The sequence below is a fragment of the Neoarius graeffei genome, chromosome 1 (assembly GCF_027579695.1).
Source record: "Neoarius graeffei isolate fNeoGra1 chromosome 1, fNeoGra1.pri, whole genome shotgun sequence".
Lineage (NCBI taxonomy): Eukaryota > Metazoa > Chordata > Actinopteri > Siluriformes > Ariidae > Neoarius > Neoarius graeffei.
The window spans coordinates 97,928,458-97,951,806 of NC_083569.1; the positions used below are offsets into that span (position 1 = coordinate 97,928,458).

General features: G+C 42.4%; 1 protein-coding gene across 1 annotated transcript; it reads left to right on the plus strand.

Moving 5' to 3' along the window:
• Positions 1-8,669: 8,669 nt before the first annotated feature.
• Positions 8,670-23,246, plus strand: myadma (myeloid associated differentiation marker a). Its single transcript, XM_060925670.1, has 2 exons — positions 8,670-8,873; positions 22,283-23,246. The coding sequence occupies exon 2, from the start codon at positions 22,363-22,365 to the stop codon at positions 23,236-23,238; it is 876 nt and encodes a 291-aa protein (XP_060781653.1). The 5' UTR covers positions 8,670-8,873; positions 22,283-22,362; the 3' UTR covers positions 23,239-23,246.
• The last annotated feature ends 103 nt before the right edge of the window (positions 23,247-23,349 follow it).

Consider the following 23,349-nt stretch of genomic DNA (forward strand, 5'->3'; position numbering starts at 1 on the left):
TACGGTATCTGGGGTTCCACTTGGGTCATGGGCAGGTTCGTCCCCAAATTAACAGGACTGCAGCGATTGCAGCCTGCCTGAGGCCCAAGACCAAAAAGGAGGTGAGATGGTTCTTGGGGCTGGCTGGCTATTATCATACCGATCTCACTAAAAAGGGGGCTCCAGATCCAGTCAAGTGGATGGAGCAGTGCCAACAGGCCTTCTCTGGGGTAAAAGCTGCACTGTGTGGGGGGCCACTTTTACTCTCCCTTGACTTCTCTCTCCCCTTTATTTTGCAGACTGATGCATCAGACAGAGGGCTGGGGGCCGTTTTTTCCCAGGAGGTGGAGGGCGAGGAGAGCCCTGTGCTGTACATCAGCCGGAAACTGTTGATGCGTGAAAGCAAGTACAGCACAATTGAGAAGGAGTGTCTTGCCATCAAGTGGGTGGTCCTTGCCCTGCGATACTACCTGCTGGGACACCCTTTCACTCTCTGTTCGGACCATGCACCCCTCCAGTGGCTCCACCGCATGAAGGATGCCAATGTGCAGATCACCCGTTGGTATCTCACCCTCCAGCCATTTAAGTTCGAGGTGATCCACAGGCCGAGGGCACAGATGGTGGTGGCGGACTTCCTGTCCCGTCGGGGGGGGGGAGTCAGCTTCAGGCCGGACGGCTCCCCGGCCTGAGTCAGGCGGTGGGGGTATGTGGCAGCCGGGGTGTGGCCACGCAGCAGTCTGTGAATGGAGGGCAGGGTCGGGGAAGGTAAGTGGCTAAGTCATTCCACCTGCTGTCAATTAATGTGTGTGTGTGCATTTGTTATAGGGATGGAGCATAAAAGGAGAGAGAGAGAAAAGAAAAGGGGCTCCCTCCTGACCACAACGCATATGTGCGTGTTGAGTGAGTGAGTGAAAGCTGAAAAGTTCAATAAAGTGTTTGTGTGTGAACATCAACTCTCACCTGCCGTGCTTCTGTGCTCCACCCACATCAGGAACTGCTACATACAGCATACATCTTTAATTTAAAAAACACATGAGAATTTGGTGCACAAGTTTTAATTTTCTTTAGGTTTTCTGAAATCAACACAGGGTCAAAATTATACATACAGGGTCAAAAATATCCATACAGCACACCTAATATTTGGGTAAAATGTCTCTTTGCAAGATTCACCTTGACCAAACATTTTTGTTTACCATGAACAAGCTTCTGGCAGAATTCTGGTTGGATATTTCACAACTCTTCATGGTATAATTGGTAGCGTTCAATTAATTTTTTTCCCCTTGACCTGGACTCGACAGACCATATATTTTCAATAGGGTTGAAGTCAGGACTTGTTTTAAGCTTAATGTTAGCCCATTTTATTCTCAACAACCAGCTCTGATGTGTGTTTGGGTTCATTGTCCTGTTGTAACTCCCAAGTTGTGTTCAAGTTTCTGATGGTTTATGCTGAAGAATTCTGAGGTAGTCCTTCATTATTCCATCCACTTTGTGCAATGAACCAGTTCCACTGGCAGTAAAACAGCCCCAGAGCATGATGATCCTACCACCACCACCATGTATGGTATCCCTCTGTACATGGTGGTCATTCTGGCCAAACAACTCAATCTTTGTCTCATCTGACCATACAGCTTTCCTCCAGAAGGCTTTTTCTTTGTCCATGTGGTCAGCTTCAAACTTTAGTTAAGCTTGAAGGTGTCAATTTTGGAGCAGGGGTTATTTCTTAGATAGCAGCCTCTTAGTCCATGGTGAGCTGAACTGTAGACAGTGATCCATCAGCTTCCAGTTCATGGAAGAGCTGTGCTATGGTGGTTCTCAGGTTGTTCCTGAGCATCCAAACCAATTTCCTTTCAGCTGAGGGTGACAGATTGGGTTTTCTTGAAGCAAAGTGGCTTGGCAAAGTGACTACACCTCACAATAACTTACATACTGTTAGGACTGGGACTGTTTTGGCCTCTAGAGGCCGCTGTTATTTCTTTATCTTGTCTTGTTTGTTTTGGCCTCTAGAGGCTGCCACTGTTCCTGTGTTTTGTGTTTGTGTTGATTGCCTGTTTGTCCTCATCAGTGTCACCTGTTTCCCATTTAGTTTTGTGTATATGTACTCCCTCAGTTTGGTCCCTAGTCACGGAGTCTTTGTGCTACCTATGATTTGTTTCCTCTTTCCCGTGTACCTTGCTTATGCTCTTGTATTTTTTGGTATTTTGTTTTCTTTGGATTTGTTCTACCCTTTTGGATCTTCTGAGCGTTTTGCATTTTGCCTTTTCTTTTCTTTGGACTTTGTACTACCTTTTTGGATCTTCTGAGCGTTTTGCATTTGGCCTCTTCTTTTCTCATTTTTTGGACTTTGTACCTTTGGATTATACTTTTTGTTTTTTGCCCTGGATTGTATATAGTGTATATATTGTAAATAAACTGTTTTTTGATACTCTCGCCTCACGCCTCTGCACTTGAGTCATTCCCCTGGTGGCCTAGTGGGGGTTTGCTGGATCACTACACCAGCGATCTGGGTCCGATTCCCAGCAAAACCCTAATAGAAAGACTCCGTCAGGGCACTACGAGTACCAGGTGATGCCCTTCGGACTCACCAATGCACCAGCTGTTTTTCAGGCCCTCATCAACAACGTTTTGAGGGACATGATCAATCAGCATGTTTTCGTCTACCTTGATGACATCTTAATATTTTTGAAGACCTTGCAGGAGCACTGCCACCATGTCCATCAGGTTCTCCAGAGGTTGCTATGGAACAATCTGTTTGCGAAGGCCCAGAAATGCGAGTTTCATGTCCCCAAGGTCTCCTTCCTGGGATTTATTGTACGGATGGGACAACTCCAAATGGACCCAGCCAAGACCCTGGCTGTCCGGGACTGGCCCACTCCCAAGTCCATCAAGGAGGTGCAGCAGTTCTTAGGATTCGCTAACTTTTACCGCAAGTTCATCAAGAACTTCAGTTCCGTAGCAGCACCCATGTCAGATCTCACCAAAAGGACTGGTGGATCTTATGTCTGGTCTCCTCAGGCAGAAAAGGCATTTAAAGACCTCAAGCACCGCTTCTGCACGGCACCCATTCTGGTCCTCCCGGACACTTCTCAACCATTCATCGTTGAGGTGGACGCCTTGGACAGTGGTGTCGGAGCTGTTCTCTCTCAATGCTCGGAGGAGAAGTTGCACCCCTGCGCATACTTCTCCCACCGCCTGAGCCCTGCGGAGTCCCGGTATGATGTGGGGGACCGAGAACTGCTAGCGGTCAAACTGGCCCTTGAGGAGTGGAGGCACTGGCTGGAGGGAGCGCAACATCCATTCCTGGTGTGGACGGACCACAAGAACCTGGAGTACCTTCAGCAAGCCAAGAGACTGAACCCACGACAGGCTAGGTGGGCCCTGTTTTTCAGTCATTTTAACTTCACTCTATTGTACCATCCCAGCTCTAAGAACACTAAGCCTGACGTGCTTTCCAGGCTGTTCTCTGCCACCAACAGGGAGAATGAAGTTGGGCCTATCATCCCTGTGTCCCAGATTGTGGCCCCTGTCCGCTGGGGTGTCGAGGAGATCGTCCGACGGGCTCAACGCCAGGACCCCGGTCCTGGGATGGGGCCACCGGGCCTCTTGTACGTCCCTCGTCAAGCCCGGGCCAAGGTTCTCCAGTGGGGTCACTCGTCCCTTCTCACTGCCCACCCGGGAGCTCGGAGAACCCTGGACTTCTTGAAAAGATGCTTCTGGTGGCCGAGCATGGATAAGGAAGTGAGGTCATTCATCCTGTCTTGTGATGTTTGCACCAGAACCAAGAACCCACGACAGCGTCCCCAGGGCCTCCTGCATCCCCTGCCCATTCCCCGGCGTCCCTGGTCCCATGTGGCAGTCGACTTCATCACGGGTCTTCCTGACTCACAAGGTAACACTGTCATATTGGTCATTGTCGACAGATTCTCGAAGGCCTGCCACTTCATACCACTGTGCAAACTCCCTTCTGCTCTGGAAACAGCCAAACTTATTTTTAATCATGTCTTCCGAGTTTTTGGTCTCCCACAGGACATTGTCTCAGACTGGGGGCCCCAGTTCTCCTCCCGAGTGTGGCACGGCTTCTGCAAGCTCATTGGGGCCACTGCCAGCCTCTCCTCTGGGTTCCACCCCCAGTCCAATGGCCAGAGGGAGAGGCTCAACCAGGACCTGGAAACCACCCTGCGAGGCCTGGTGATGGATAACCCGACATCATGGAGCACCTGGCTGCCATGGGCAGAGTACGCCCACAACACCCTGCAGTCATTGGCCACCAAGCTGTCGCTGTTCCAGTGCCAATTTGGGTTCCAGCCACCTCTGTTTCCAGACCAGGAGGAGGACGCTGGGGTGCCCTTGGTCAACCAATATGTGAGACGGTGTCGCAAGACCTGGAGCAAGGTCAGGAGGACCCTCATCCAGACTTCCAGGTCAAACCAGACTCAGGCCAACTGCCATAGAAGGCCTGCCCACGTTTTCCGCCCTGGGCAGTGGGTTTGGCTGTCCGCCAAGGACCTTCTGCTGTGGGTGGAGAATCGCAAGCTTGCTCCTCGCTACGTTGGTCCCTTCAAAGTTGTATGCAGGGTGAACCCTGTCTCCTACCGGCTCCAGTTGCCAGGGACGCTAAGGAGCAACCCCACATTCCATGTTTCCCTGTTGCGGCCCATACTGTCATCCACGTATGCCCCTGCCCCTAGGAATCCCCCGCCCCCCGCATCCTCCAGGGTCAGACTGTGTTCACTGTGCACCGCCTGCTTGACTCCCGCCGGGTCCGCGGTGGGCTCCAATATTTAGTGGACTGGGAGGGCTATGGCCCTGAGGAGCATTGTTGGGCCCCTGCTCGGGATGTATTAGATAAGGAACTTTGTCGGGACTTCCATTCGGCCCATCCGGATCGCCCTGGGAACATCAGGAGACGCTCCTTGAGGGGGGGGTCCTGTTAGGACTGGGACTGTTTTGGCCTCTAGAGGCCGCTGTTATTTCCTTATCTTGTCTTGTTTGTTTTGGCCTCTAGAGGCTGCCACTGTTCCTGTGTTTTGTGTTTGTGTTGATTGCCTGTTTGTCCTCATCAATGTCACCTGTTTCCCATTTAGTTTTGTGTATATATATACTCCCTCAGTTTGGTCCCTAGTCATGGAGTCTTTGTGCTACCTATGGTTTGTTTCCTCTTTCCCATGTACCTTGCTTATGCTCTTGTATTTTTTGGTATTTTGTTTTCTTGGATTTGTTCTACCCTTTTGGATCTTCTGAGCATTTTGCATTTTGCCTTTTCTTTTCTTTTCTTTTCTTTTCTTTTCTTTGGCCTTTGTACTACCTTTTTGGATCTTCTGAGCGTTTTGCATTTGGTCTCTTCTTTTCTCATTTTTTGGACTTTGTACCTTTTGGATTATACTTTTTGTTTTTTGCCCTGGATTGTATATAGTGTATATATTGTAAATAAACTGTTTTTTGATACTCTACTTTCGCCTCACGCCTCTGTACTTGAGTCATTCCCCTGGTGGCCTAGTGGGGGTTTGCTAGATCACTACACCAGCGATCCGGGTTTGATTCCCAGCAAAAACCTAACACATACAATTGTTTGAACTGATCTTGGAATTTGAAGTTGTTTAGAAATGGCTCCAAGAGACATTCCAGAGTTGTGTATATCTGTGATCCTGTTTCACTGAGCTCCTTGGCCTTTCCCATTTTACTGTGTGCTGGTCAATCCAGTGAGTGCTGTAAACAAACCCTTTTTATGAAGGCACAGAGAAGCTACCAGCTGTAGTCAATCATGATCACTAACAGGAAGTTAAGATACCTCAGCCTTGGCAAGATAAGAGACATTTTTGAAGTTTCACCTCTGAATTAATAATCTAAGTGAGCGTTTGTAAATTTTCGACACTGTATGTATAATTTTGACCCTGTGTTGATTTCAGAAAACCCAAAGAAAATTAAAACTTGTGCACCAAATTCTAGTGTTTTTTTTAATTAAAGATGTATGCTGTACAATGATTCTGCCACAGAAAAAGAACAGTTCAAAGAAATTACTGAAAGCCCAAATATCGCCATGACATTCATATCCAAGATGACATTCATGTCACTGTATGTAAACTTCTGACCACAACTATAAGTATTAATGCATTACAAACCCTGAACACTAACAGCAGGTAACACAAATGGTCTTGCTGTTTCAGCTGTGCAAGCAAATTGGAGCAGGAGAGGAAAGAAGCTGAAGTGAAACTCACACACACTCACACGTACACACTACACAGCGGAAATGTGCTGCTTCTTCACAAAAGCTTTATAACACTATTTACTAAAACGCTCTGTTGCTTCCTGAATAAACAACCATTTAACCCACGGAACGATTTCCATCTAGTGGCTCCTATGATCCAAACAAATCTACTTCGTTTACTAAACAACATTATATGAGTAGTTGAACAAACTTCTATTCTGATGTAAAATTAATTTAGGATACAATACGCAAGGAATAAAACACTTGTGAGTCCTGTTTTATGAAAATAATTCATGAAAGGCTGATGTGATGCAGCTTGATACAAAGCAAAGTTGCTGAACATAATCACTAAGCTGATTATTTTGTATAACAGCGCATCAAGAAATCTTTTACTACTTTGATTCCTCTTTTTCTTCTTTGTTGAATACTCCATTCTGATTGGCCAATTGCAGCATTCTACAGTCTGTTATTTTGGTTTTGTATAAACACACAGGTTCAGAAATTCAGACTACTTCTCGATAATCACCTCGAGTGACTCGGCAAAAGGGCGGCCGATTGCTTCATCACTGTAACTGGGGAAGAATCACAAATTATGAAAGAAAATGTTGTTCCTAAAAGCACTAAAGATGCTGCGAAGTTTGGTCTAGAACTATTCAAAGGTAAGGTGGAGTTGTGATTTATTTTATCGATTTCAAAAAAAGTATTTTATGTGACTCGGCGTAGATAAGCGACACAAGTCTGCGTCTCGCCATTATTACATTTGCATGCTGATTTTGAAGTTTGAAATAAATTATTTTTAATGCAGTTTTTTAAAATAATCACCTGTGTATTTGTACTAAAACAATTATCCACCTCAGGCTCAGTGAATAATAACCTCGACTTCATCTCAGTTATTATTTAAATAATATTGGCTGGCATTGAGTGGTATATAAAATATATTCCACTCAGCTAGCATGATACTGAACAAGTCAAAGACGAGTAGTTGAGTGGAATATATTTGATATACCATGAAAAAAGTCAGCCAATATTATTATTATTATACATACACATTCCTTTTGGGTGTTTGATGCATCTTTCTCTTTCAAAATTCTCTCAAAATCTTCCGTATTTAACAAAGCAAACCTGGCGGCCATGTTTGTTTACAAATTGTCAAAGTCACTCGCTAGCGTGGAACGTTTTACATCTCCGATGTGTCTCTTTTCCAGTTTTTGATGTCCGTTGGTATGTTTTTCTCTTGTAAATATGCCTGAAGAATATCTAATGAAGTTTTGGTGGCTTTTCAGGTGTTCAATGCGTCTTTCTCTTTCCCAGCGAACAAAGAAATGCTTGTGCGCATGCGCGGCAGAAAACTTTCTCATTTAATATTAGCATCAGCGTTGACGTGTGACGTCATGTTGTCTTGACAACCATGCAATATCGTAAACCATATTCAACGCTCATTCTCCATTGGGTAGAGTGACGTCATACATGTAGGATAAGCGATATGCTAACAATATTGCATGCGATCAAACCAAATGAATGAAACCCGAATAGAATAGAAGGGACTAGAACATGTTTTTATTCCATCGAAAAAGTGTCCTGGATGTATAATAGTCACCGATATTCACTTCATCTTTGGTGAATAATTGTGAAATAACAGACCGTTATTATGGACCACGCCCTTCGCATTTTAAAATCAATAATTCGATCAAATTATTGATTTCTTTCGCATTATTGAGAAATTAACCCCTTCAGGCTGATTCAAGACCCTCTGCTTCACATCAGGGTTCTGATCACTCTGTTGGGGTTTATTTCGCAATAATGACACCATGCTGTATGTTATCCCTTACATGTTATAGCAATTTGTAAATGATTACAATATTTAATTTATTATCTAATAATGTTTTTTAAACTGTTATAGTTATCTTTCATGTTGAAAGCAGTTAGTTCAGGTTCTTTGTGGCATTAAAGCAGCTGTAAAGATCCGGTCCATCACCTGGCTGTCTTGTCTTCTCTTGAAATTAGTAAGACAAACAAAGAAACAAACAAAAAGGCAAACCGGCAAACACACACATACACACCCACCCAAAAAATCCTCAGAAGACTTTCCCAGGACAGAATACGTGCTGACACCGGAGACTCCTTCCATAAATGTTGAAAACATTTCCTCACGTGTACAAAACAATATAAGATGATTCTGTTCTTTGGGAAATTATCATATTTTTTAAAGAAAAAACATGTTTATTATCCTATCCGTCTTCCATAATCCTTCTATATGAAGAGTTACTTCTAAAACAGGAACATACAGATGCATAGAGAACACATGCATTGATTCATATCATTAATGTACATTCATGAATATAACTGAAGCCGCTGGGGCAGGAAATGAATCAACAGCCTCTGACCAATCCGAATGGAGATTTCAGCAGCACTGTGGTATAAAGGGTTAATAAAAGGGTCATATCCAGAGCTTTATCCAACATGTCTGGGAAGGAGCAGTGACACATAGCAGAAGAGTGTGTGTGTGTGTGTGTGTGTGTGTGTATGTGTGTAACCTTATTTAGTCTTTCTGGGCGTGGATCTCATCTCTCTCAGTCCTGGAAAGGAAGAGAAGCAGAGCAGAACAGAGTCTGGGGACGATATCACACATACTGTACCACCCCGAGCTCCTGCTGAACTAAAGCCCGGAAAGGCAGAAGAACAGGCGGAGGAGGTGAGTTTCTCTCTCTGCTCGGCTTTATTACAGACTCCTGTGTGTTTTTACTTGATTTTATGAAGCAACGTTTGATGAAGATAAACTTTTGGTTGAAAACTGGAACTGTTACACTGAGAAGCTGCATAAATTCCTGATCTGCGTTAGGAATGTAACCTTTACACCTTTAAAGGAGGGTAAACACACACACACAGGGGTGGGGGGTGGTGTTTAACTATTAATTAAAAAATAAATAAATTAGTGCCCTCATCATTTGAATAGCGGAATATAACGTGTTGATTCAGCCTGGAGGTTAAAGCTATGCATCCACCACACCCAGGTCTCAACGTTCAAACCAAAATTAACCTGATGTTTAGGAGTGTATGAGAGACAAAAAGCTACACACATAAACCCACCCACACCCACACACACACACACACCCTGCTATAGACTTTCCTGTCCCCGCCATGACTGTGCTTGCTCAGCCACACCTTCACCACATCCGCCCTCACACAGATGAGATGAGATGAGATGAATAGATGAGATGAGATGAGATGAATAGATGAGAAGAGATGAGATGGTTACCTCAGGACTGGATGTCATAAGTATGCGACATATGAGAAAGTGATACAATACCACAAAAATTGTCACATTTTATGGCGAGTTACACTTCAGCCACAATAACGGTGTTGTGGGCGGAGTTTATTTATAGCGAGTGTAACTGTGTTGTGGGCGGAGTTTATTTATAGCGAGTGTAACTGTGTTAGTGGGCGGAGTTTATTTATAGAGACGGTAACTGTGTTGTGGGCGGAGTTTATTTATAGACGGTAATGGTGATGGGGTCAGACTTTATTTATAGAGACAGTATCAGTGGTAGGGGGCGGAGTTTATTTATGACAACAGGAATGTTAGAGGGTGGAGTTTATTTATAGAGACAATTATTCGTGTTCGGGGCGGAGTTTATGTATAGCGAGTGTAGCTGTGTTAGTGGGCGGAGTTTATTTATAGCGAGTGTAACTGTGTTGTGGGCGGAGCTTATTTATAGCGAGTGTAACCGTGTTGTGGGCGGAGTTTATTTATAGCGCGTGTGTTAGTGGGCGGAGTTTATTTATAGCGAGTGTAACTGTGTTGTGGGCGGAGTTTATTTATAGCGAGTGTAACTGTGTTGTGGGCTGAGTTTATTTATAGCGACTGTAACTATGTTAGTGGGCGGAGTTTATTTATAGAGACAGTAACTGTGTTGTGGGCGGAGTTTATTTATAGCGCGTGTGTTAGTGGGCGGAGTTTATTTATAGCGAGTGTAACTGTGTTGTGGGCGGAGTTTATTTATAGCGAGTGTAACTGTGTTGTGGGCGGAGTTTATTTATAGCAACTGTAACTGTGTTAGTAGGCGGAGTTTAGAGACAGTAACTGTGTTGTGGGCGGAGTTTATTTATAGATGGTAATGGTGGTGGGGTCAGACTTTATTTATAGAGACAGTATCAGTGGTAGGGGGCGGAGTTTATTTATGACAACAGGAATGTTAGGGGGTGGAGTTTATTTATAGAGACAATTATTCGTGTTTGGGGCAGAGTTTATTTATAGCGAGTGTAACTGTGTTGTGGGCGGAGTTTATTTATAGCGCGTGTGTTAGTGGGCGGAGTTTATTTATAGCGAGTGTAACTGTTAGTGGGCAGAGTTTATTTATAGTGCGTGTGTGTTAGTGGGCGGAGTTTATTTATAGTGAGTGTAACTGTGTTGTGGGCGGAGCTTATTTATAGCGAGTGTAACTGTTGTGAGCAGAGTTTTTATAGACGGTAAGGTGGGGACAGACTTTATTTATAGAGACAGTATCAGTTTACTTATGACAACAGGAATGTTAGGGGTGGAGTTTATTTATAGAGACAATATTCGTGTTCGGGGCAGAGTTTATTTATAGCGAGTGTAACTGTGTTAGTGGGCAGAGTTTATTTATAGCGTGTATGTGTTAGTGGGCGGAGTTTATTTGTAGTGAGTGTAACTGTTAGTGGGCGGAGTTTATTTATAGCGAGTGTAACTGTGTTGTGGGTGGAGTTTATTTATAGACTGTAACTGTGTTAGTGGGTGGAGTTTATTTATAGCGAGTGTAACTGTGTTGTGGGCGGAGTTTATTTATAGCAAGTGTAACTGTTGTGGGCGGAGTTTATTTATAGCGATTGTAACTGTGTTAGTGGGCGGAGTTTATTTATAGCAACTGTAACTGTGTTAGTGGGTGGAGTTTATTTATAGCGAGTGTAACTGTGTTGTAGGCGGAGTTTATTTATAGCCACTGTAACTGTGTTGTGGGCGGAGTTTATTTATAGCGAGTGTAACTGTTAGTGGGCGGAGTTTATTTATATAGACAGTAACTGTGTTTGGGCAGAGTTTATTTATAGCGACTGTAACTGTGTTAGTAGGCGGAGTTTATAGCGAGTGTAACTGTTAGTGGGTGGAGTTTATTTATAGCGACTGTAACTGTGTTGTAGGCGGAGTTTATTTATAGCGAGTGTAACTGTTAGTGGGCGGAGTTTATTTATATAGACAGTAACTGTGTTTGGGCAGAGTTTATTTATAGCGACTGTAACTGTGTTAGTAGGCGGAGTTTATAGCGAGTGTAACTGTTAGTGGGTGGAGTTTATTTATAGCGACTGTAACTGTTAGTAGGCGGAGTTTATAGCAAGTGTAACTGTTAGTGGGTGGAGTTTATTTATAGCGACTGTAACTGTGTTAGTGGGCGGAGTTTATTTATAGAGACAGTAACTGTGTTGTGGGCGGAGTTTATTTATAGCAACTAACTGTGTTAGTGGTCGGAGTTTATTTATAGCGAGTGTAACTGTGTTGTAGGCGGAGTTTATTTATAGTGACTGTAACTGTGTTAGTGGGTGGAGTTTATTTATAGCGACTGTAACTGTGTTAGTGGGTGGAATTTATTTATAGTGAATGTAACTGTTAGTGGGCGGAGTTTATTTATAGCGACTAACTGTGTTAGTGGTCGGAGTTTATTTATAGCGAGTGTAACTGTGTTGTAGGCGGAGTTTATTTATAGCGACTGTAACTGTGTTGTGGGCGGAGTTTATTTATATAGACAGTAACTGTGTTTGGGCAGAGTTTATTTATAGTGACTGTAACTGTGTTAGTGGGCAGAGTTCATAGCGAGTGTAACTGTTAGTGGGCGGAGTTTATTTATATAGACAGTAACTGTGTTTGGGCAGAGTTTATTTATAGCGACTGTAACTGTGTTAGTAGGCGGAGTTTATAGCGAGTGTAACTGTTAGTGGGTGGAGTTTATTTATAGTGACTGTAACTGTGTTAGTGGGTGGAGTTTATTTATAGCAAGTGTAACTGTGTTGTGAGCGGAGTTTATTTATAGCGAGTGTAACTGTTAGTGGGCGGGGTTTATTTATAGCGAGTGTAACTGTTTTAGTGGGCGGAGTTTATTTATAGGTAGTGTAACTGTGTTAGTGGATGGAGTTTATTTATAGCTAGTGTAACTGTGTTAGTGGGCGGAGTTTATTTATAGTGACTGTAACTGTGTTAGTGGGCAGAGTTCATAGCGAGTGTAACTGTTAGTGGGTGGAGTTTATTTATAGCAAGTGTAACTGTGTTAGTGGGCGGAGTTTATTTATAGCGAGTGTAACTGTGTTAGTGGGCAGAGTTTATTTATAGCTAGTGTAACTGTGTTAGTGGGCGGAGTTTATTTATAGTGACTGTAACTGTGTTAGTGGGTGGAGTTTATTTATAGCGACTGTAACTGTTAGTGGGCGGAGTTTATTTATAGCGAATGTAACTGTTAGTGGGCGGAGTTTATTTATAACGACTAACTGTGTTAGTGGTCGGAGTTTATTTATAGCGAGTGTAACTGTGTTGTAGGCGGAGTTTATTTACAGCGACTGTAACTGTGTTGTGGGCGGAGTTTATTTATAGCGACTGTAACTGTGTTAGTAGGCGGAGTTTATAGCGAGTGTAACTGTTAGTGGGTGGAGTTTATTTATAGTGACTGTAACTGTGTTAGTGGGGGGAGTTTATTTATAGCGAGTGTAACTGTGTTAGTGGGGGGAGTTTATTTATAGCGACTTTAACTCTGTTGTAGGTGGAGTTTATTTATAGCAAATATAACTGTGTTGTGGGCGGAGTTTATTTATAGACTGTAACTGTGTTGTGGACGGAGTTTATTTAAAGACGTAATGGTGGTAGGGGACAGTTTATTTATAGAGAGAGTAACAGTGGTAGGGGTGGAGTTTATTTATAGCAACAGTAATGTTAGGGGGTGGAGTTTATTTATAGAGACAATATTCGTGTTTGGGGAGGAGTTTATTTTTAGTGCCAGTAACGGGTTAGAGGCAGAGTTTATTTTTAGTGACAGTTGAAGTTGTTGGGGCGAAGTTTATTTGTAGAGACAGTAATGTGTTGGGGCGAAATTTATTTATAGCAACAGTAATGTTGGGCCGTCGTTTATTTCTGCATGCATTTAAATTTGGTGGTGATGTTCTTTTTGGCAAACTAAGTGGTGAATACTCGCAGATGGGTTTAGAAATACTTCTGAAAGCTCAGGGAAACATCGCCACTAAACTCCACATTTTCATCAATAACCCATCGCAAAGCATCATGAGCTGTAGCGTGACCACAGCCTTACCCAATCAGCACTCGCCTTATATTGATTATACATAATGATGTTACTATGGAAGCCGAAAAGGGTCATATTTCCAATAATATTTTTAATGCTGTTTTCTTGAGATCACTTATTAATAATTTCCTTTTATCATGATACCGAGTTAATTATTGATTATTATTCATTATGTATTAATTTTATTTTGATTTAATATGTATTCATTTTGTTTGATGTAGTTGTTTATGTTTTTTTTAATTAATTAATTTTTTCACTCGTTCATTATTGATAGACTGAATGAATGTGAAATCATGGTCACAAGAAGGTCGCTTTTATGTTGAAATCAGTTCCTAGACACTTTTACCAGACTGTGTACGATATACACTTAGTGCAAAACAATGTAGGGGCTAGCTTGACCTTGTTTTTCGAAGTGGAGGCTGTTCAAAACAGGCCTGTTATCATGGCAGAGGTAACTATGGCATTGTTAAGGCCATTCAGACTGTCATGAGAGTTGCAAGAAATTACCTTTTGTTTCTAACTCATTATCACGAGAAAATGAGCAGAACTTGAGACCAGTCTCAAGACCACTTTTTGAAGGTCTCGCTTTCATCTCAGAATTGACTGCATTTTTACCCAGTTTTGTCTCGGCCTCAGACATAGAGGACTCGGGATTTTATTTCAAGACCAGTCAAGACCACAACTGCAGGGATTTCACTAAATTGCCAATGATTTATTTGTTAACATCATTACTGTGATTGGCCGCAAAATTTCCTGCTTCAAATGTGACCAATAACATGACTCATTACTAATTTTAAATGTTTCTTCGAGGTAATGGGTGTCACCCCTCCCCCGCCCTCCTTCACACACACTGGTCTGGTCCTGGTCTTGACCCGGTCTTGCCCTGCCTTTGTCTTGATCTCAACCCCTCAAAGTCTTGGTCTTGGTCTTGATACACTCTGGTCTTGGTTTAGTTGGTCTTGACAACAACACTATTTTGTTATCTTGAGATAGTGAGACAACCCATGATCTAGAGAAAATGAGCTTTGTTATCTCGAAATAGTGAGATAAATTAACCCCTGATCTCAGGGATACGGCAATAAAATATTATCCTCGGCTTCCTTGGAAAAATACCACAAAACTGCAACTTTCTATCTCACAATTCCAAGTTATAAAATCACTAAAATCACTCAATTATGACTTTTTTATTTCACAGTTATAAGATCATACGATGCAAATGCAACTTTCTCTCTCACAACTGCGACATACCTCATGGCTGCAACTTTTTATCTCTTAATTGTGACTTTTTTTTTTATCTCAGTCACGACATATCTCACAATGGTGACATAATATGATTTGTTCATTCATTTTCTATTCCACTTATCCATTGCGGGTCACAGGTGAGCTGGAGCCAATCTCCAGCTGGCACTGGGCGAGAGGCGGGACACACCCTGGACAGGCCACCAATCTTCTATCATGGGGCTAACACGGATAAACAGGCAGACATTCACAATTAGATTCACACCAATGGGCAATTTAGAGTAGCTAGTTGATCTAATCGATATACAACCCCGATTCCAAAAAAGGTGGGACAAAGTACAAATTGTAAATAAAAATGGAATGCAATGATTTGGAAGTTTCAAAATTCCATATTTTATTCAGAATAGAACATAGACGACATATCAAATGTTTAAAATGAGAAAATGTATCATTTAAAGAGAAAAATTAGGTGATTTTAAATTTCATGACAACAACACATCTCAAAAAAGTTGGGACAAGGCCATGTTTACCACTGTGAGACATCCCCTTTTCTCTTTACAACAGTCTGTAAACGTCTGGGGACTGAGGAGACAAGTTGCTCAAGTTTAGGGATAGGAATGTTAACCCATTCTTGTCTAATGTAGGTTTCTAGTTGCTCAACTGTCTTAGGTCTTTTTTGTCGTATCTTCCGTTTTATGAAGCGCCAAATGTTTTCTATGGGTGAAAGATCTGGACTGCAGGCTGGCCAGTTCAGTACCCGGACCCTTCTTCTACGCAGCCATGATGCTGTAATTGATGCAGTATGTGGTTTGGCATTGTCATGTTGGAAAATGCAAGGTCTTCCCTGAAAGAGACGTCGTCTGAATGGGAGCATATGTTGCTCTAGAACCTGGATATACCTTTCAGCATTGATGGTGTCTTTCCAGATATGTAAGCTGCCCATGCCACATGCACTAATGCAACCCCATACCATCAGAGATGCAGGCTTCTGAACTGAGCGCTGATAACAACTTGGGTCGTCCTTCTCCTCTTTAGTCCGAATGACATGGCGTCCCTGATTTCCATAAAGAACTTCAAATTTTGATTCGTCTGACCACAGAACAGTTTTCCACTTTGCCACAGTCCATTTTAAATGAGCCTTGGCCCAGAGAAGACGTCTGCGCTTCTGGATCATGTTTAGATGCAGCCAGTGTTGGGAGTAACGCGTTACAAAAGTAACAAATTACTGTCATGCATTACTTTTTGCAGTAATGCGGTAATGAAAGGCATTACAGAAAAAAATTTGGTAATATTTTACTCGGTACAAATGTCAGTAACGCGTGTTACAATGCATTTTTAACCTGGAATGAAGTGGTGGTTTTTTTTTTTTCCTTCATACAAATTCGCCAAAATCACGCGAGACCAGCAGAGGTGAAACATCCGTGCAAAATGTTTCACTTCCTTTTCCTTTAGGCTAGTCAGACAGAAGAGAGAGATGAGTAAACCTGAAGCTGATCTAACGTCAGATAGCACATTCTCCAGATGGGCATACGCCCATTACAGAAGCATGCCTGTATGTGATGCAGTGCCGTCTAAGGGCCCGAAGATCACGGGCACCCAGTATGGTTTTCCGGCTTTGACCCTTACGCACAGAGATTCTTCCAGATTCTCTGAATCTTTTGATGATATTATGCACTGTAGATGATGATGTGTTCAAACTCTTTGCAATTTTACACTGTCGAACTCCTTTCTGATATTGCTCCACTATTTGTCAGCGCAGAATTAGGGGGATTGGTGATCCTCTTCCCATCTTTACTTCTGAGAGCCGCTGCCACTCCAAGATGCTCTTTTTATACCCAGTCATGTTGCCAATTGACCTAATGAGTTGCAATTTGGTCCTCCAGCTGTTCCTTTTTTGTACCTTTAACTTTTCCAGCCTCTTATTGCCCCTGTCCCAACTTTTTTGAGATGTGTTGCTGTCATGAAATTTCAAATGAGCCAATATTTGGCATGAAATTTCAAAATGTCTCACTTTTGACATTTGATATGTTGTCTATGTTCTATTGTGAATAAAATATCAGTTTTTGAGATTTGTAAATTATTGCATTCCATTTTTATTTACAATTTGTACTTTGTCCCAACTTTTTTGGAATCGGGGTTGTATCTTTGGGCTGGAGGAGGAAACCAGAGCCAAGAGGAAACATCAGATCTCACAATTGCAACATACCACATGATTATACAACAGTTCTGGTTCACTAATTTGATTGGACAAACAGTATACCAAGAGTGGTGATATGACTCTGCTTAAACTTATTCATAAGTTGCTCTTAAGGCCATAGGTTCCTGGTTACACAATTGCACTTTTTGACTCTGTTATAGAAGGCAAATTATCTACAGTCGCACTACCCAGTGTCCCCCAGATGAGGACAGGCTCCCTTTTGAGTCTGGTTCTTTTCAAGGCTCCTTCTTCATGTGGTCGCAGGGAGTTCTTTCTTGCCAGGATTAAAAGTATTCACAATAAATATGCAGGTGATTATAGAAAATCCCGTGCTCTGATTGGCCGAGAAATTCGGACTATTTCTCGATAATCACCTCGAGCGACTTGGCAAAATGGCTGATCGCTTCGTCACCGTAAGTGAGGAAGAATTACAAATTATGAAAGAGAATTCTGTTCTTAAAAGCACTAAAGATGCTCCGAAGTTTGGTCTAAAATTATTCGACGGTAAGGTGGAGTTGTGATTTATTTTATCAACTTCAAAACAAAGTATTTTATGAGTTGGCGTAGATAAGTGACACAAGTCTGCGCCACACCGTTATTACATTTGTATGCTGCTTTTGAAGTATGAAATAAATTATTTATAATATGATTTTTTTTGTTGTTGAAATAATCACCTATGTATTTATACTAAAACAAATGATCCACCTCAGGCTCAGTGAATAATAACTTTGATTTTGTGTCAGTAATTATTCATCAACATTCACTTCACCTTCAGCAAATAAGTGTTAAATATTTTTACATTTAAACTGGAATTTATATACTTCTCTAAACCTGCTTTGTGACACAGTGTTCATTGTTAAGTGCTTTACAAATAATATTGAATTGAATTGAATTGAATTATTTGGATGAATGGATAAAAGGCCTGTTTGTGGAACTCCATTAAAGGCCCGGTCCCACAATACTGATAACAATAACTATAACTATAAATAAATCAGTCTCCTGGAGTTTATGTGGTCGGTCCTCACGCCAGACTGATAACGATACCTGTAGCCCTGGGTTTATCCATATCGGTGAGATTGCTCCTGGAGCCATTTTTCCAGGCCTGGACCTGATCCTATAAAACATCTGACCAATCAGGTAATTGCTTACATGTGACATTGTCTGAGCACGTGCTATTTTTCCCCGGGCGTCTTTGTACATCCTTGTTGCATCATGAAGTCATGGAATACAGATTCATGGAAAATAAAAAAATATTTAAAAACCGGATCTTTTATTCATGTGATTTTCCCTGAAATATCAATAGTAAATTAATAAAGTAAACATATAAATGCAGGTAAGATATTTGATTTATGAACTTCATCAGTTGAAACATTTAATTCTTTTAGAGTTCTTAATTTTTTATCCATGATGCATCATCCGTATGAAATCAGGAACCAATCTGTAATATACTGAAACGTCCGTGACCGATCCATAAATTATTAGCATCCATGATAAATCCGGATAAAAATCTGTAACCACTCCGTATTTTGTGTCCTTTTTTTATTATATTTCCGTAATCCGTGGCCTATCTGTATTTTATTAACCACCGGAGTGTGTACATGGGTAGTTTTGAAGTCCGAGCTGTACAGTATGACCTGGAATAATGTGCTACTACTTGGAAAAAACTTCCATGACTATTCCTAAGTTGCATGTGTTTGTTTCCCTGAGTGTCAGGACCAAGCGATATTATAGTCGGGATTATAGTTGTGGGGTTTCTGCTCTAGACTGGAACTAAATTCAGGCAGAGGGATAGTCAGAGATGGAGTTATAGGTATAGGTATAGTTATCGGTGTTGTGGGACCGGGATCTCACTGAATAAATGTTGGTTGTGGTAAATATCCAGTGTTGACCTCCTTGTACATTGCTGTAGAGTTCACAAAACCCTGGCATGCTACAAAATTAAGTCAATTTTCTTAGAAAAATCAAGGATCACAGCAATATAAGTCTAATTTTAAAGTCAAGTAGAGACATGAAGGTGTGCAGAACTAAAACAAGGCAAGAAAGTGAAAAATACATCCATCCATCCATCTATTATCTGTAGCCACTTATCTTGTTCTACAGGGTCGCAGGCAAGCTGGAGCCTATCCCAGGTCATCGCAGGGCTGACACAGAGACAAACAACCATTCACACTCACAATCACACCTACGGTCAATTTAGAGCCACCAATTAGCCTAACCTGCATGTCTTTGGACTGTGGGGGAAACCGGAGCACCCGGAGGAAACCCATGCGGGTGATTTTTTTTTTTTTTTTAAGGAGTGGAGATGTTGATGTTGAAATAGGAAGTGGTTATGTGTATTCAGAAGAAATATGAAGATTTAAGTGTATGCTGCAAATGAGGATATAAACCGACACAGCTGTACACGGGCTCCTGTACAAACCTTCACACATCATCAAATTTTTTCTTGTCTTTAGTTAAAGGAGCATAATTGTCGAGAAACATCATAAATGTATATAATTAGACCTTAAGGACGAATTGTACAGTAACTTTGTCCGAACAATTCAGAGATTTGGTTCGGATGTAACACTGCATTTGGATGGTTTACAACTGGATAAAATCTTCATGTGAACTTTGAACTTTAGTTCAGCTATATCTTTCACCAAGATAAATTCAAAACATCACGTCTGTTAGTCATTCCAGGTTTAGAGAGGAAGTAATATTACACGAGCGTGGCCAACATGCACATGACTCGCTTTGAGTTGCGTAACGTGTGAGAGGAAGTCCAGGACTGAATGTTCATGGTTGTCAATAAAGGTGGTGCTTTGTGTGCAGTTAGTGTTTTAAAGCACAATTAACAGACAGCAAAGCGAAAGTAATAATGTTGATGTCAGGCTTGTAGTACTCAAGTCTGACTCGTGCCATAATTTTAAGGACTCTTGACTTGACTTGGACTCGTAAATTGGAGACGAGGACTTGGATTTTTTTCTTTATTTTTTGTAGCATGCATTAGTCATTTGTCATAAGATATTTGTATTTACATTAATTTTTATACTAATTTCGTGCAAGAGAATGCATGTTCACCTGTTCATACACCATGTTCAGGAACAAACTAACGTTAATGGCGCTAAAATGCCTGGAGAGACGCCCCTAGGATTGTCCGCTTTGCTTATACAGACTTCTCGTGCAGTGGGAAAAAATGCACTGCTGTGTGTTCCATATGTAGAAGAACTATCGAGGAGACGACGGGGACAACATTAAACTTCAATCATCATTTGGCAAGACTCCACCCAGAGAAGGAAGTGACACGCTATGTTCGTTGCCCTGTTGATAGCGGGGTTTGCTTGCTGAGCGATGAACTAGCTAGTGTTAACCCTCTCTCATGTTATTTGCCCTGTTGATAGTGGGCGGGGCTTGCTGAGCGATGAACAAGCTTTTTATCTGTAGCCTATTAACTAAAATGGGGCAGTTGAGCAGGAACGTTAGTCCAACACAGTAGCAGAGACGCTTTCACACAAAGGCAGCAACAGCCACCATCAAATGGTGCGGTTGGAGTCTTGTTCTCAGACTCGACCCAAAATTTTCTTTAATGACTTGGACTTGAACACCGGGGACTCGAGACTGGACTCGGAGTTGAGGTTTAGTGACTTGACTATAACATTGGTTGAAGTCCATGTGCATGAGTCATCCAAATGAAATTTTTATCGGCAAAAAAACTTCTCTTCATCTCACGATAGTGTGTCAGTGCTTGTCTGGTTATCAGTGCACAAGGTTTCTGTGATGATATAGGGCTTCTCTAATCACGCTCACACAGGGTAAGTGGTTAAAGCTAACGTAGGTAATTTTGGAGAAACCAGCAAGAGTAAGCTAGAGTTTGAAAATATCCAACCAAAAAAATCCCACCCCCTCCCTTCAGCCCTGCCTCCAAAGCCACTTCTTCAAAACACATGAACGCGCACTGTGATAACAGAGTGATTATAAATAACTTGCTTCTATAACTGTGTCCTACAGAGTCACAAAGTATAACTGTGTAACCAGGAAATTCATTATAGTTTTAACGTGAAGTCTGTTTTGTTGAAGTTATAAACTGTTCATTGATGGAAACTTGAGTGCAAAACTGTTCATGACGACTGCAGTCCTAAAGTTAGCAAGTTAACTGTAGTCCTCGGCCATAAAAGCATTACTGTAAGTGTCCAGAGTGTCTTCCAAGTGCGACTTTCGACTGTCCGTATGGGGCCGTCCTCCACAGGAGCGATGTGATGAGACTCCAGCCAGACGTAGGGCATCAGGATGGATCAGGCAGGTCTAAGGAGCAGAAGAGGTCAGCATCTTGATCCCAGGATTGACATGTAATTCAGAGGGACAGACAGAGGGAGAGGGGAGGGGGAGGGAAAGAAAGAGAGAGAAAACACAGGTTGTTAGGTATGCCCAATGTCACCTGATGAATAAGAACAGTATACATTTTGCACTGAGTGCAAGCAGGGACTCCGGCAAACCTAACTATGACAGCATAACTAAAAGGGGAGAGCCAGAAGGTAACACAGGCATGAGGGAGCCCCGGGACATAAAGCAGCAGCCACTACACCGTCAACAAACCCGAGTGAGCAAGTGAGTGGGGGACTGACAGCATCCATACATCCCAGTTTACCAGAATGCTCTATGCCAGAGGATCCTCCAGATTTACTCCTTTACCTCATAAACACCATTAACAAAAGGCTTGACTAAAAAGATATGTTTCAGCTTAGACTTAAACGCTGAGACTGTGTCTGATTCCCGAACACTACTTGGAAGGCTGTTCCATAACTGTGGGGCTTTGTAAGAAAAGGCTCTGCCCCCGATGTAGATCACTATACGAGGTACCAGCAGATAGCCTGCACCTTTTGATCTAAGTAGGCGTGGTGGGTCATAAAGAACCAGAAGTTCACTCAGGTACTGTGGTGCGAGACCATTCAGTGCTTTAAAGGTCAATAGTAGTATTTTATAATCAATACGAAATTTGATTGCGAGCCAATGCAGTGTGGATAAGACAGGGGTGATGTGGTCATATTTTCTAGTTCTACTAAGGACTCTTGCTGCTGCATTTTGAACTAACTGTACTTATTGGAACATCCAGACAGTAAGGCATTACAATAATCCATCCTGGAGGTAACAAAAGCATGAATTAGTTTTTCTGCGTCATGTAGTGACATTAAATTTCTTATCTTAGCAATATTTCTGAGATGAAAGAAAGCTATCCGGGTAATGTTATTGATATGAGTTTCAAATGAAAGACTGGAGTCAATGTCCTGAGGTCTTTTTAGTGAATGAATTAAGTGAACAAATGCTAATGAGCTGCAAATGGCCACAGACATAGCATTAATTGTTGACCTTAATGTTTGTTTGTTTTTTTACTTGTAGGTTACCGGTTCCAGCTCTCCACATCATTGGACCAACAGCTTTGATTTGAAAGAAATCATCCAAATCATTCCTTTCCAATCATGCCCTTGGTTGTGCTGCAGACCTCGCGCCTGATGTGGGCCCGCCTGGCTGCACTGGTGTTTACCTGTGTGGCGTTCAGCGTGGCTGCTCACGGCGCAAATGCGAACGGCGGCATGTATGACTGGTGCATGTTCTGCTGGGTGTTCAGCTTCATTGGCACTCTGCTGGTGCTAATTGTGGAGCTCTTGAGCCTTCAGGCGCGTGTGCCTGTCTCATGGACCAACTTTCCCATCACGCTGGCATGTTACGCAGGTCTGCTGTGCCTCTCTGCTTCCATCATCTTCCCACTGTACTTCCTGAAGGGCAATTTAGTCAGTGGTGAGACACGTGATTACAGGATCGTTAGCACCGTTTTCTCCTGCCTGGCCACAGTGGCATACTTGGTGGAGGTCAGCATGACACGGGCGCGGCCTGGTGAAGTGGCCGCTTACATGGCGACGGTGCCTGGCCTCCTGAAAGTCTGCGAGACGTTTGTAGCCAGTGTTATTTTTGTTTTTATCAGTAATCCTGTGTCGTATGATCATCATGCGGCATTGAAGTGGTGCATGGCTGTGTACTGTATCTGCTTCATCATATCCGCTGGCATTGTGGTGATGTGTGTCGGAGAGTGTACTGGCCTCCTTCCATTCCCGTTTGCTCGTTTCCTGTCCGCGTACGCCTTATTGGCTGTTGTGATGTACCTCACTGCTACCATCATCTGGCCCGTGTTCCAGTTTGACAAAGCTCAGTCTCAGAGGCCTGATTTTTGCCAGCGGTCTTCAGGTCTCTGCAATTGGGATAAACTGGTGATCATAGCTGTTCTGACGGGTGTTAATTTCCTGATCTACGTGGCAGATCTGGTGTACTCTGCACGACTCGTGTTTGTCCATACATGAAAATGAAATGACAACAAGAACAAGTGAATTGTTTGTTTGTTTGTTTTAACTTTTTTTTTTCCAGGGATGTTCCAATAGTCAATATTCATGTCATGAAATTTCCTCGATGGG

Excerpts from the sequence above, each read along its gene's own strand:
- myadma (XM_060925670.1), top strand. The coding sequence starts at position 22,363 with ATGCCCTTGGTTGTGCTGCAGACCTCGCGCCTGATGTGGGCCCGCCTG.